This window comes from Mirounga angustirostris, unplaced genomic scaffold (assembly GCF_029215605.1).
Source record: "Mirounga angustirostris isolate CCGP_5_RB_7025 unplaced genomic scaffold, mMirAng1.0.hap1 SCAF_13, whole genome shotgun sequence".
NCBI lineage: Eukaryota > Metazoa > Chordata > Mammalia > Carnivora > Phocidae > Mirounga > Mirounga angustirostris.
In genome coordinates this window covers 60,521,362-60,536,258 of record NW_026991721.1, presented here as the reverse complement: position 1 = coordinate 60,536,258, position 14,897 = coordinate 60,521,362, and the positions used below count along the sequence as shown (strand labels likewise).

Below are 14,897 nucleotides of genomic sequence, written 5' to 3'. Positions count from 1 at the left end.
ACAGGGCTGCAGGAGAACTTGTATTTGTAAGTGTGCTGGTATCTTGTGAAGGGAGGACAGAAAAGCCAGGGGGAGAGTACAAACAGGAGGTTCTTTGAGTGGTGCACTTTCCTCATCTTGCTAATACCAACAGACACACTGGCTCATTGTTATTAAAAACATTTTCAGGGACAGAGGGGCAGCATCAGGTGCTGGGGCTGGAGTGGAGAAGGTGACTGGAGACATCAGAAGCAAATGCCCAGTGCCTCCTCCTGCTGAGGCGCCAGCAGTCAAATCGGCGTAAGAGAAAGATCCATAGGTGGAAAATATGGGATTAGGTAGAGGGCCAAAGTGAGGAACAGGTCCTTTGGTCACAAGATTCCCAAATGGGAATGAATTCCGGGGAAAATGGACAGAAAAGGTTGCTTGGGAACCGGAGGCAGGATGAACATTATAGAAGGAATGTGAAAGAGGTCACGAGGGACAAAGCCAGTGCTCAGTGGGCTTGGGAGTAGTCAGGGAAGAGCAGAGATGGTGAGTTTTCAGCCCACTCTTTCAAGATTTCTAATGGTGAAAGACAGGCAAGTTATCATGCAGTGTGGAGAGGCAAGTACAGGGTCAAAGACAGTCTTGATTTGCTTTTCCCTAAGAATGGAAGAGAAGCATTTTCTTGCCAAGGACAGGGATGAGCAAGCAGGGCGGAGGTGAAGAAGAAATGATTGGAGGAATGAGAAGCAGCGGAACCAGACTGGGTCAGGACTACAGGATCCCAAGGTGGCCTGGGCCCGTGAAACACAAGTTGAAAATGTTGGCTGTGAACACAGTTCCTTTTTGTGGTGAAGGGGAGAGAAGAGGAGAGCCTCATCTATGGGTGGCTTCCCCCGCTCCGCCCCCCGTGGTGAAGTAGGTGGTGACATCAGTTGAGAAGGCAGTGTAAGGTTGGGGACAAATGGAAAGTGTGAAAGGGCTGACACAAAGACGGGAGAGGGAAGAATGCAGGGAGGAGTCTGGGATCCGGGCTGCCAGCCCACTATCAATGGCTGTGCTGTTCTGCTGAATCCACAAGCTATTTAGCCCTGCCATGACCTCACCTTGTTAAACCCCGCTGGGAAAGAGGCCTGGGGGCCTCTCCAAGAAGCTCCCGGACAGGACTCACAGGTGCCAGAGGTCAGAGATGGTGGAATTCCAGCTCCTCAATTATACTGAGGAATAGGATGCTTGGACATGTTGGGTCCAAGCTAAGACGGGAGGTACCTATAGGAAATTGCAAACAGCTAAAACCCTTGGGGTAACCATACCCGCTATTGTCATCCTTGTAGTCTTGAAAAACCTCTCCACCCAGAATGACGGTGGTGCATACGGCTCTGGAGCAACCCAAGGCTGCCAGTTATGATCCAGATCATCACCACCATAACAAATGCTTACAGTGCATTTTCTGAGCACTTTCCATATATTCATCCTATTTTACAGTCAAGGAGATTGAATCCCAGGGGGGTTAAATCAATCATCAAGGCCACACGGAGCAGAGATGTGAGCCTAAGGAGCTGGATCCAGGATCCATGCTGTCAGCCAGTAGGAATGGCTTTTCAGAGGCTGCTGTCTACCTCTCCCCCTTGTACTGCAGCCCAACTCGAGTGCAAGGCAAGTCAAGGTCTGGAGCTAGGATGCCTGTGTGTCCATTTGTCCTTGCAGCTCTTCTGGCCCAGGCTACCGGATCAACCATTTGAGTACCAGATGACACAAAGTCAAGTCTCGCATTAGCAGCTTGAGTTCATTCCACATTCTACTATAGAACCCAAGTTACCGATCCATGGTAACTCCCTTCTCTTTGACTTTGGCCTGGAAGCTGGCCTAAATGCTGAATGTGCTAGAAGCCAGCAACAGTGTGAAGATGCTGACAGTGGTGGGATTTCTGTTCCTGGGAAAATAAGCCCCACTCAGAGGGCAGTGGGTGGGCCCCACGGACCCTGCCTGGAGCTATTTTTAGAGACTCTTTCATGACTCTTGTGGGTTGGATCCACTGAGCTCGAAGCAGGGCAGGTGTGAGCTGTTTGTGAGCCAGTCAGGAACCAAACAGCTGAGGGGCAGAGGACTTCTGGATGCCTGCAGCAGACTGCCTTGTCCCTGGGTTCTGTCCGTTGGAGAGGGAGCTGGAGGAGCGGCTCTGGTCAGCCTCCCCTCAGCAGCCATGGCCAAGCTGGCCAGAGCCAGCAGCTGCTGGGGCCTCTGGCTACTCCCCGTGGGCCAGGTCACAGCTGCCCCTTTCTGGTCTTCAGTGCGAGACCTCGACGTGGCACGCAGCAAGGGGCGGAGGGGCGGAGGGGGGAATGGCCCAGCATGTGCTGCTGGGAGAGAACCCGACTGTTCCCACCGTTCCCCCTTCCGTTCCCACCACCCTCACAGCGGTCAGCCACCATTCATGGGTATCGTGGTTCTCGGGCATGGTCCTACGCTAAGCATTCTACAGACATTAGCTAACTTGACCCGCACAAAACCTGTATGCGGCCGGCACTATTACCTTCCTTATTGCAGACATGAAGAAATCCAGGGCTGATCATGTAGCTAGGGGATGCCGCAAAGCCAAGATTCCAGCGCAGGCCTTCCTTCAAACCACGTGTTCTTAATTACACTAGTACACAGTATCCCATCCCCCAGAGGCCACAGAACAATGTCCCCTTTTTCCGAGCCAAGACTTCCCCGCTAGTTCTGTGCCTCCTTGCCCACAGGCCTCTCCCCCGCTGCCCCCAAATTCAAAGACTCGGTCTTGCTCCGAGACCCTGCCCTCCCAGGCTGGTCCTAAGGGCCAGGGCTTCTAGCTTGTGCAGCAGGTCACCCCTCACCCATCTCTTCTAGAGTCACCCTGGCTGCATGGGACAATGAAGGAGACTGCGTTTGCACCTTCAAAACCCTGGGCCAAGAGAAACCCGCTCTCCAAGCCACTTCGGCTTGAGGACGAGTGGGAGAAGGGAGGTGTGAGCCGGGCAGATGGAAGGTACTAGAGACCCACAGTGGAGGAGCCCACCACAGGGATGGGGTCAGCAGAGGAGACTGCTGGCAAATGAGAGCCTTGACGGAGTCACGAGAAGTGGGTGGCAGTGAGGAGGATGTTGAGCATAAGGTCAGAAAAGGGAGGGAGCACACGTGGGAGCTCAGAGCAGATATAAAGGATGAGACCAACAAGGTAAGTAGAGGCTGGGTTGCAAAAAGTCTCAAAGGTCAAGCAGGCAGGTGATCCTGGGCTTTCTTTTCTAGACTAAAGGCAAGTCCTGGGGGCTTAGGAGCAGGGTCACGGGATGAAGGGATTTTTTTTTTTTTTAAGGGGATTTAAAAGAGAAGAATCTGGTAGTAGTGTTTTGGGTAGAGATACTCTGATTATTCTTCCTAGGTCATACGCTATACTTTGTGCTTTGTTTTTAATGATCCTAATTCTAAAAGTAGAAGAAAAATATCTGTTTTGCTAGGAGTCATCCCAGCGGTTTTTGAGGTCTCCATGCTCCGAGCTTCCCTCAGCAGACGTGCACTGTGCATGGAAACCAGTGTGCACAGCCGGGTCTCAGCACAAAGGGCCTTCTGACACCGCAGCACCTGCAAGATCAGTTCCTCTGTGGCCAGAACTTCGGTGCGAGGTGTGGAGTTCGAGCCACTGAGACCCGGCTCCGATGGTCCCAGGCACAGCACAGCTGGAAGACCTCTGGATTAAAGAGCTTCACTTGGATGTAGAAAAACAAACCCAGTGATGGGAAGTGCACTCCTCACCTCTTTTCCCCCAGAACCTCCAGTGAAGGTTTTCGAATGCTTAAGACAATGGATGCAAACCTTTGCCAAAATGTCTGGCCCCCTGAGCGTGCTCTCTGCTGGCTGTGGCACCCCCTCCCAAAGCTGAGCAGGGGCTGGGCAGACAGGATTTCTGCTGGGTTCTAACCAATATTTTTCTATGTAGTTGGCAAAAGAGAGGAGGAACGAGAACCGGCCTGGGAGACAGAAAGCAGGGTTCAAGGTCAGGCTGCACCACGAGTAGCTCCAACACTAATAATCACCAGGTCCTTAGCCTCTCCTGGGCTTTGTTAAATGGAGGGTTTGTACCAGTCGGTCCCAACGAGTCCCCAAACCTCTAGTTTTGTTCAGCTGCCTTGCTTTTCACGACACGGCTTGCCATACACCACATCACAGTGAGAGTAATTTTCTTAAAGTACAAGTTGGATCCCCCTGTGTGTCCCAGGTCACTCCCCTGCCGTAAGTCCCCTGTCACACACACCACGCCCCCCACAAGCCTTACCGTCCCCTGCCCTGTGTGACTGGGCCCGTCACGGAGCTCAGTCTCCCTGGCTTTCTCTCAGTCCTGAACTCCCTTGCACCTTCAAAACCCTGGGCCAACTCCCTCTGGCTTTAGGACCTTTACACATACTAGCCTCTTTGCCTGGAATGTTCTCCCCCCCCCCTCACTTTCCACCTGACTCACTCCTATTTTTCAGGTCTCGATGAAGTGTTCCTTGCTCAGAGGGCTCCCTGACTGCTCCTTCTCACTCATTCATCACCCTCGATGATGGCCATTAACAGTTCCTATTCCTCACTGCACTTAATTTGTAACTTCACGTTTATTCACTGGGACGGTACCCTCTGCTTTCCTCATCGGATGGCAGATCCACAAGAGCAGAGACGGATTCCACTTTGCTCACCACTGGACACCCAGTACCCCCGTCTCTATAAACATTTGCTGAACGCACACTGCCGGGGGTGCACACAAAAGCCAGCATCCCCATATCTCGGGGTGGGCATCGGGGGCCTTCCGAGCTAGACACGTCCTGTCCCGCCCCGGTTACAATGTCCAATCTCTTATCTGTCAGCTGCTTTTGCCCTTCCTACTTCTGAGAAACACTCAGCTTCTGTGTGAAAATAAATGGACAAGCATCTTGGCCAACAGTTTAAAGATGGTCACGAAGGAGGAAAGAGCCTGAGTTCTGCGAGTATGGATGCCACTCCAGCCCCAACGTTCATTTCATTCATTCATTCGTGGCTCACACCCCACACTTGAGCTCATCCCCTAAAGAAAGGGCATCAACAACTTGCAACCCAAACCCTTGGCTTCAGAGCATTCAGAAGAGAACTCCCCACGAGCCTTCCTCCGGAAACACAGAAGCTCTCCCGGCTGACAGCAACTAACACTCTGCCTCGGATAACATCAGAGCAGAGAGGTTCAGAGGTCTGAATTTGAAAGGATGCAGCTTCCTCTCTGTGTCCTCAAACCCAAGGGCAGTGGGACACCTTTTTCTGGTCACAGTGTTTAAGCACCCAAGTTAAACTAACTTTCTTCACCGCATTCCTGCCTTTCTATACAGAGGCTCATTCATCAGAATGTCAGTGGAGAAACAAAGACAGCTGACTGTTTTCTCCCCTAGTGCCTATAATTAGATTCTCATGGAGAACTTGGCCACGACAAGGCTTTGCCGGACAAATACTCCCGCCCCCCCCCCCCACCACCCGCACTCCCCCAGCGTCTCTCTTGCCCTCATCTTCAGGAGACCCAGATAAAGCAGCCAGTCACTTACCCGCTTCAGCCACGCAAAATGCTTGTAAACATCAATGTCCCCATCCATGCTGGGCACCCATGTCAGCAGTTAGAGTCCTTGGTGGAAAAAGCCCTTTTTCTGGCTAGAGACCAAATTCTCTCCTCTTCCTTGCTTCTGCCCCCTCCCCCTTGGGACGTCAAGCTGTGTTCAAGTTTCCCCACTTCCCTGGCCCATGTCCTTCAGCGTTTCCCTGGACAGTTTCAGATACACAACGGCTCAGACCGGACTGTGCTGCCCTAGTATCCTCCCCCTCCAGCCCCGGACACACACGGGCACCAGCTCTGGGACTCAGAGCCTGTGGAGCAATCAACCCCAGCAAAAAGGTAGGGAAAACAGACAGACTTGGACAGGAGTTGTAAACACACACACACACATACATACACACACACACACACACACAGGAACATTCTTTTTGGTGATAATACCAGAGCCTGCCAGAGGGAAACAGTCCCGAAGAAAATTCCTCGTCTGGCTTCCCCTTTCTGCAGTGGCTGGAACTCATTACCGAGAGACCCCGATTTCCTGTCTCTGCTCCACTCTGCATTTACCCACGGGCTCCCAGCTGCTCTCAGTTTATTTGGGACTGGGGAGAAGACTAAAAATAAATGCTGCTCTTGGAGGAGCTGCTGGTTCCCACACACAGCCTGACCCCCACCCCGAAGCCCACGCCTACCCCTTTTCCAGGCGGGCGTCGGGCTGGGCCCTGAGGAAAGCCTGTCATTTCCAAAAAAAGAACACATCCAGAACCAGCTCCGGTCTGGGTTGCTGGCCCGCTGGGCGTCTCTGTCCTTGGAGCTGGTGGCACCGTCTGCCAGGGGCGACCTGCTACTACCAGGAGACATGTGCCATCGGAGGAGGTTGGCTTGGGGCTGCTGTCGGCCCCACCACGGCCAGGCCTCCCCAGGGCACAGGCAGCGCCGGGACGGGTACAGCTCCTGTTGAGCCCGAGGCCTGCCTTGCTGGCTCCCCCCCACTCCAGATTAGCTACCTCAGAAGCCAGGGGCGGGGGAAGGCGAGGCCCCCTCATGGGGGGGCCCACACGATGTAGGGAGAGCTCTGGGGAGGAGCCCTGGGAAGGCAGGGGCTGGTGCAGCCGGGCAATTGTTTCCTGGGCTGGCCTTCCAGGGTGGTCTCCCCAGCACTGCCTGCCCCTCCTCCCCGCCAACGCTGCCCTCCACTCACCCCCCACTCTTCTGAGAGCTTCCCTAAACACAGCTTTTCTCCCTCGCCTGGCCCCTAACGTGCAGCCTTTGGCTAGAGTGATGATGAAAGCAGTCCTTGATGTGGGTACAGCGGGAACTGGGGTTACACGCCAGGCCTCTGAGCTCTGCTCCCGTAAATGACTTGCAGATGCACGTCTTGTGATGGCGGGGGGCGGGGAGGCCTTCCCGGTGCCCTTAGGGGTCACCAGGGGGGTTCCTGGAACAGCCAGTGAAGAGGAGGCTCTCCTGGATGTCGGCAGGCCCCTTCACGTGGCCTCGGCAGCACAATCACCAGCAGGCTGGCCCGGTCCGCAGGGATCAGAGCAGCAGGGCGAGAGCTTGGCCAGCGGCGGGCACGAGGGCAGGAGTAAATTCCTGGAGACACACCCAGCTCAGAGGCTAGAAAGGAAAAGCAGGCTCTGCCATCGCGCCTGAGCTCTGGGCCCTTCTCGCCTCTGGCCCAGTTCAATCAAGGCCTGGGCCCTCCCCGGTCGAAGTTCCCTGACCAGAACTAGCATGGAACGTGTTGGGGAAACAGCTCTCTACGGTTGCAGGGGTAGGTAAGCTTTGTTTTTTTTCTGTCTGAACGTCTGGGAAAGCAGAAGGAAGAATTCACTTGGTCAACAAATATTTGCCCAGCGTCCAAAGCAAATGAAACCGACTTCCTGCCCCGAGCAAATAAAGAATCATCACATGGTATGTGGTAAAGGTGTTTCTGGGGCCCTAGGGAAGAAGAGGCAGAGTGGGTTTGGGGGCTGGATGGGGAGAGACGGGGCACAGTCCCAGACCCTGCTCCCCTTGGTCGCAGCTTGGTGCTCTTCGGTAGGTTCTGGGGTGAGGAGGAAAGAAAGGACAAAGCAGCAATGTGGTGGCCTGTCTCAACCTTGCTAGCCCCCACCTGCCCGCGGGGTTGGCTCCAGTGGCCGCCCCTCCTCAGCGGCCATGCCCCTCTCCCCTTCACCACCTGTCTTGTTGTACTGAACCACCGTGGACCGTTGACAGGTCTGTGCACTGCGCCAGACTGAAGAACATGTGTCTGAGCCCTGACCTCCATGCCTGCCAATAGTTCTTGACACACAGTAGCAACTTAAACATTCTTTGAGTGAAAGAGTGAGGCTCATGTGGTAAGACTGGCAAGATCAGCCTAAAATTCTACTCGGAGAGCAGGAGTCTTGAAGGTGGGTTTCCCCAGGGAACAATGCTCCCACTGAGAGGAAAAGATGGAGTTCACATGTGACAAATGTGAGGAGGGAGGGAGGAGAAGGGGAAAGGAGAGGAGGGAGGAATCCAGACAAGTTACAGCTAAATTCTTGACATATTTTTATGGTACCCTCAAGTCGCAATTCCTACCTCAGTCGTTAAAAAAAGAAAAAGAAATAAGTGTTATTTTATAATTCAACTCAAAAATTCAGAGTTAACACTCCAAAAGACCTAGGAGCAGGGCATGTGTGTGGCTGGTGGGCGGAGTGACCCAGGACACGGGAGCCATACGCACCTTTCACTCACTGACCCCCAGGTGGCAGGTGGGCCCTGGGCATGGCCCCGTCATCCCGCTCCCAAGGCAAACCCATGGCTGCACCACCACCTCACTCAGAAGGCCATCCCGGCCCGGGGCACCTCACAGTGGTCCACAGGCAGGCAGGCTTTGGGGGGATGAGATAAGCCCCTGAATAGGTTCATAAAATACATACATACAAAGTACTATTTGGATCTATAAATCACTATTTCTCTGAAAACAAAGTTTCCAGATTATCAAAATGATCCGTGACTCCCAAAGGATTAGAAGCCTGGGTTTTTTCTGGCCTATGCAGTTATTCTGAAAGGTTTAACCTTCCCTTGAAGGAGAGTGGGGGATGGTCCTCCAATCTAGTATACCGCCTCAGACCCACTGCTGAAGAGCATTCTCAGGAACCACAGGGGGTACACAAATAGGGGTTATTACGGTGACCCTGAAAGCCCTGGGGCCTTCCCAAAAGCAAGTCACTCCCCAGCAACCACACTCAACTCATCACCGTCTGGAACATGAGGTAGCCAGCTGAGGGCAAAGAGCACTACACTGAGCGACTGAGCGTCTGGGGCCTAAAAACACAGCTGAGCGCAGAGTAGTCAGGTTTGGACAGGGAAACTCAGGTAGCTTGCCCCCTTCCTCATCCCAGGGCTTAGCAGGGAACCCCAGGAGAGTCACCTCCATGGCTGGACGCCCACACACGTGTGAGAAGGACTGAGGATGGCTTCCTAAGGTTCTACTTTCCCCGCCAGGAGTCAGCAGCATCTAATCGGGCAGAATGTGGACTGAGAAGGGGTCTCATGGGTCACGTGCCATTCTGACCGCTAGCTCAGCCCTGAGCCTTGGGCTCTGGTGACAGGTGTCAGGATGGCCGTGGAGTGCCAGATACAGGTTTGTGTCCTTCAACAGGTGTGCTGCACGGTGGGCCTGCCACTGGGGAGGTGGGGCGGAGCCGGGGGGAGGCTCAGCCCAAGGACACTGCTCCTTTGGGCTGGTAAGCAAGTCCTGCTTGTAAAACAGCATCCTGACCACTGCAGCCCAAGTCCCCATGGGGCACAAACACCTGAACCCACCACAAGTAGTTGGGACAAGGAGCGGCTGACTCTTCCCAGAAAGGGCCGGCCCATATGGTCTTGGTTATACTCAACTCTGCCATAAGCAGCCACAGCTAACACATGAACTAAAGAGTGTGGCTATGTTAACACCTAATATTTGTGGACACTGAAATTAGGATTTCAGACCATTTTCACATAAAATATGCTCATCATGTCTCAATCACTGAAAAACATAAAAATCATCCTTAGCTCATGGGGCATAAGAAATAGACAGTGAGCCAAATGCAGGCCATAGGTTGCTGACCCCTGGCTAGGGCTATATTCCCCTGTTTTGAATTAATCACCTGGGCTGGAGGGTATTCTCATAAAAATGCAGATTCTGACCCAGAAGGTTGAGAATGGGACCTGACACTGTGCATTGCTAACAAGCTCCCAGGTGATGCTCATAATTGAGGATCTCAGGACCATATTTGAATGGTCAGAGGTTAGGAAACCACTTTCAGAAGTTTCTTAAAGCACAGGGTATTGAGCAAGTTTGCCTGGAAGTACGAATCCTCCGGAGCCCCCCTCCCTCCCTACCTACCAGTGGTGCCTGAAAGGGCAGAAGGTTCCTGGTGGGTGCAGGGTGGGTGGGTGTCTACATGCTCAGACCCCAAGTTATGCTAACCTGGCAACATCAGCTACCACGTCCCCTGGGCCTGAAGTAGGACACTTAGTGGGGAAGGGTTTATTTGCTCTTTTATCAGTGTTTGCACATTCTTGGTCATTTATAAACATTGGTTCTCAGGGACTGAAAGTTTCCTCAAGTCAGGTCTGAAAGGAGCCAGACCTCTAGAATTTAGGAGGTGGGTACAGTTTACTGGGGGGGTTGGGGGGTGGCAGCAAAACTCTAGGAAAGTGAAAGCTGCTAAGTTTACAGTAGCTGCAGGGTCCCCACTATGAGATGCTATGCCAGGAAAAATGTATTAAAAAGATCCAAGGTGCAGGTTTCGTCTAGGGCAGGAAATGCCTCTTGGAATGGAAGGAGCCATCCAAATAGCACCCCAGCAAAAGGCACTGGAACGAAGGGGTTTGGAGAGGTCTTCTCTGCCTTGACAATGGAAGGGCAGGTCTCTGCTCCTAGGAGCAGCCCTCAGCCCTCCCATTTCCTCTTCCCTAGCACAAACAGTAGAGGCCTCTTCAGGCTTGCCCTTTGTCCAGTGGGTTCCAAGGATGGGAAAGAACTCTTGCAACTGAGACAGGTATGCTGTCCAGCAGCTTCATTAATGAGGAGCTTAGGTCATCTAATTGAAACAAAGCTATTTTTCTTACATAAAGCCTGTACCTTCTTCCTTGGGATTTAGACTTTCTAGCATTTATCCCTGACTGCCACCTAGCAGCTGCATCCAGTACTGCAAGGAACAAAAAACTAGACTAGCACACCAGCCCTGCTCAGGGAAGGAGTCCCTTGGGAGCGAAGCACACGGCGGGGGTGGGGGTGTGTGTGTGCCTATACCTATGACTTTCAGTTCTCACTGGGAAAGGCAAATTGGCTCACATAAGCTCTATTTTTTTTTTTTTTTTTACCTTGAAATGTAAGCACCAAGTTTCCCTTCTCTCAAAATCCAGAGGAAGGGATGTTTGGGTGGCTTAGTCGGTTAAGCATCTGCCTTCGGCTCAAGTCATGATCCCAGGGTCCTGGGATTGAGTCCTACATCGGGCTCCTTGCTCAGTGGGGAGGCTGCTTCTTCCCCTGCATGTGCTCTCTCTCTCACACACACAAATAAATAAAATCTATTAAAAAAAAAAAAAAGATCCAGAGGAAAAAGCTTCCCTATAAAACCCCTGTAACTTTTTAAAATGAGTATGTCCAACATGCATATATTCTGATCCATCTTTTGTTCCAGGCCCTGGGTGGAGAATAAAGATACAGAGATAAATCACATGGCAGAGGAAACAAGCTCACAGCTCATAACTCATAGAACAGCTTTTTCTCCCTACCTTTTCTTGTAACTCCTCCGGCTTTTCAATATGGTAAACAGATTTGCTTCTTTGGCCAGAATGAAAGATTGCAAGCTGAACCCGGCAGGACCGGCAGGGGGCTCTGTTGGAGGAGCTGGGAGCTGAGGAAGCAGCCATCTGGGACAAGGTAGTGGAGCAATGAGCGGGTGGCCCTCCTGGGCCCGGGCCACTTTGTTTCGTGAAAGACTAGTGAAGAAGGAACCAAGGGCTCCTGAAGCTACAGCAGGCTGTCAGAGGTGAGCACAGAGGCTACAGAGGGCCTCGCTTCCCCGCCATCCCATTTCACTGCTCCTGAGAGGTCAGCCTCTGCCAAGCCCAGATCGTGGGGCAGCCGTAACCAGAGAGGGTCCCTAACCTGTCTCCATTTTGGAAACCAAAACACCTTGGCTGGGGGAAGGCCATGGCTGGTGCCGACCACAACGCCAGGACTAGAATGCCTGGCCAGATCTTGCAGGCAGATTGTCAAACCGGTCACTTCCAGTAGGGAGACAGAGGAGGGAAGAGGTTCATCCAAGGTCACATGCGAGTGGCAGGCCACCGGTCTCTTAACTCATCCCTACCTCCCACGCTGCCTCACCCTGGTTCGGTGCTGCCCAAGCACACTGGCCAGGGCACCTGCACCCTTGTGGAGGAAGGTCAGGGCTCCCGCTGGGAGGCTGAGGCGCTCCGGGAACCCTGCCTGCAGACAGGGGCCTGGTGTACGGTCCCGCTGCAGGTTCCCTGCCCACCTCTGCACTTGTCCTCACTCTGCTGCTGCTGGCTTGGCCTGCCTTTCCTTGGACTTCATCTTGAGCCCCTGGAGCCTCAGGTCTTTATGCAGGATTCCCCTGACCCACATCCAAAGCCATGAAACAGCAGGCTAGACCTAGCATTTTTAGGATGAGAGGAGGCATCTGTACTGAACGGTTACAGAAGCCCCCGAGCTGCTCCATCTGGAGATGCTGCTGGTTCTGATAACTCTTGGGCATCACCCAGCGACCTGAGTCACCACCCTGGGCTAGCTGGCTGTCCCCAATCCTGCGGAGCCCACTGGGAGCTGGAAGACTAGTCCTTCCTATGGGCTCTACCCCCAGCTCAGCCCTGGTTCCTAACCAGCCTCCATTCAGCCAAGGCAAGCAGGCATAGAGGAATGGTGACACCCCCTTCCAGGCCCTGGAAAAGCCCTACTCAAGGTCCAGCCGGATTCCGGGATGTGGCCATAGCAGCCCCAGCGCCCCCTTGCTTGTGCTGTATGGCGGGGCCAGGGCGCCTCCAGCCATTCTGGCCTTCAGGACCACCTGGTGGGATTGAGGGGCTCTTGACCAGAAATGGCCATGCTCTCCCTGAGGGCATCATCCGCACTCCACCACAGGTTGAGGTGGCGGCTGCAGGGAAGTGAAGGAGGCCACCCCTGGTGGAGCTTAGCTCCGTGTCCATCACAGCAGAGAGGCCTCAGCCCTGCAGCCAGGGCCTCAGCTTCGTCCTCTCTAGTACTGACCCTGAGCTGGGCCTGGTCTACCCAGTGTGAAGGACGACCCTTTCCTCCCCTGAGCTGGGCCTGGTCTACCCAGTGTGAAGGACGACCCTTTCCTCCCCTGAGCTCAGAGAGGACAGCCCCACGGAAGCTTCTCTGCCGGTCAGGCCCTGGCTCACCCTGGACCCCAGGACAGTCTCCCTACAGAAGGGCCTTATCAGAAGCTCCCAGCTACTCTACCAGCTTCCTGGAGATAGGCCCAGCATTCAGACACAGATACCACTTCCAGGACAAGGGAATCTGGGCACTTGGTTCCTTTCCTCACTGAAGCCCCAGAGGGGGTCCTCAGGTTAGAGAGCCCAACACATACTTTCTGGGCCCAGAGCCCACTTTTCCTCATTCTACTGCCTGCCAAGGAAGGAAAGACCCTGTTTTAGGCCCCAAATCTCTGGAAACTCACTCACCACACAGCACCACTGAATCCTGGGCAGGTCTGCTGCACTGGATCTTTAGGAGTCTGGCCTGTTTCTAACCGTCCCCAGGCAGAGTCTTCACTGCTGCCTACCGTTCTCCATCCAGCCTGCCAGCTCCCGGCAGAGGGAGAGCCAGCCCCACTGTAGAGAGACACAGCTGCCTGGGGTACACTAAGACCAGGAGCTCCTTCTCCACCCAAGACAAAGGCAGAGCCCAGACTCACCTGCTGTTTGTTCCTATTCGAGCCACCACCCATTCCCCCACACCCACCTCTGCCTCCACAGCACCTGTTCTCCTTGTGTACCCCAGATGCCGACATGGGAGTCTGAGGGTCCACAGCACAGAAGACAGTGTCTTCTACCACACGATCCTCTCACCACGCCCAGAGGCAGCTAATCCACAGCTGTGTGTAAATGGAGGGTCTTTAATTTCCATTTCTTTTGCACCTAACATCTCTTTGTAGGCCTGGAGGACTTGACTCAAAAATTAGGAGGAGGCCAGTTAGATTCTCTCCTTCAGGAATTTGAGTCTCTCTCTCTCTCTCTCTCTCTCTCTCTCACACACACACACACACACACACACACACACAGGGAATAAATGCAAGAGAGAAAACATGAAAAGAATTTGTCAACAAGAAGACTAAAATCAAGTCTAAAGGCCATGTGGCAGTTGCTCTGGGTGGTCTTTCTAAGAGCCATTCATGCCCCCTCCCTCCCATCATGGTTCCTTCCAGACAGAGTGCCAATACTTGTTTCCCGGCCTCCCTTGCAGCTAGGGTATGCACATGTGAACAAAACTGGACCTTGGGAGCATATGGGAAGTCTGCTACAGGGCTTCAGAGAAAAAGATTTCCCTTCTTAATTACAAAAAAAAGAAAAGAAAAGAGAAAAAGAAAAGAAAGAAAAAAGAAAAGAAGAGAAAAGGAGAGAAGAGAAGAGACAAGACAAGACAAGACCTGTCCCACCTCTGGACATGCTGCCTGGAGCTGCAGTCGCCATCTTGCAGCATTAAGCGATACCTCTGAGGAAACACCAACCCCCTAAGGGAGATGGGGCAGAAAGATGGGAAGAGCCAGAGCCCTTGTGGTCATCCAGAGCCACTGATTTTTTTTTTTTTTTTTAAAGATTTTATTTATTTATTTGACAGAGAGAGAGATAGCGAGAGCAGGAACACAAGTAGGGGGAGTGGGAGAGGGAGAAGCAGGCTTCCCGCCGACCAGGGAGCCCGATGTGGGGACTCGATCCCAGGACCCTGGGATCATGACCTGAGCCGAAGGCAGACGCTTAACGACTGAGCCACCCAGGCGCCCCAGAGCCACTGATTTGACCCTGGGACCGCCCATCTTCTGGGTATCTTGTAAGTGACATATAAACCTCCTTACTGTCTATGCCACTTCTCCGGAGAAAGAACCACCAACTGATAGAGAGGTCACGAGGCTGTGCTGGACCACACCGGGCCAACAGATGACCAAGCAGTAACGTGGGGATACGGCAAAGCCAGCTGACTAAAGAGGAGAACAGCACAAACACACAAGGCACACAGAGGCATAAACACTGCCTGCCCGATCCTTCAAGCTGTCTTATTAGTTCCTATTCTAAGCCACATGTACTTTTTAAAAAAATAATTTAACTGAGTCTCTGTGGTTTAAAGCAGTGTGTC

General features: G+C 53.2%; 1 protein-coding gene and 1 long non-coding RNA gene across 9 annotated transcripts in view; one reads left to right on the top strand and one right to left on the bottom strand.

The window, feature by feature from the left end:
• The window catches only part of LOC123857404 (liprin-beta-2), a 176,925-nt gene that overhangs the window by 75,990 nt on the left and 86,038 nt on the right, over window positions 1–14,897 (bottom strand). Inside the window, exon 1 of one of the 7 annotated variants that reach the window (XM_064577054.1) lies at window positions 5,972–6,488. The exons of 5 other annotated variants lie outside the window; for them this stretch is intronic. In XM_064577054.1, coding sequence (XP_064433124.1) covers window positions 5,972–6,388 — 417 coding nt within the window. In that variant the 5' untranslated portion in view covers window positions 6,389–6,488. Of the gene's footprint in view, window positions 1–5,525; window positions 5,944–5,971; window positions 6,489–14,897 lie in introns of those variants that run through there. One more of the 7 variants, XM_045894214.3, reaches the window with a different exon arrangement.
• Window positions 7,168–14,277, top strand: LOC135362382 (uncharacterized). 2 transcript variants are annotated; one of them, XR_010407002.1, is made up of 3 exons: window positions 7,168–7,304; window positions 11,350–11,547; window positions 14,010–14,277. It is a non-coding gene; the product is annotated as an uncharacterized LOC135362382 (long non-coding RNA). The 2 variants fall into 2 exon arrangements; XR_010407001.1 differs by having other exon boundaries at window positions 7,168–7,444.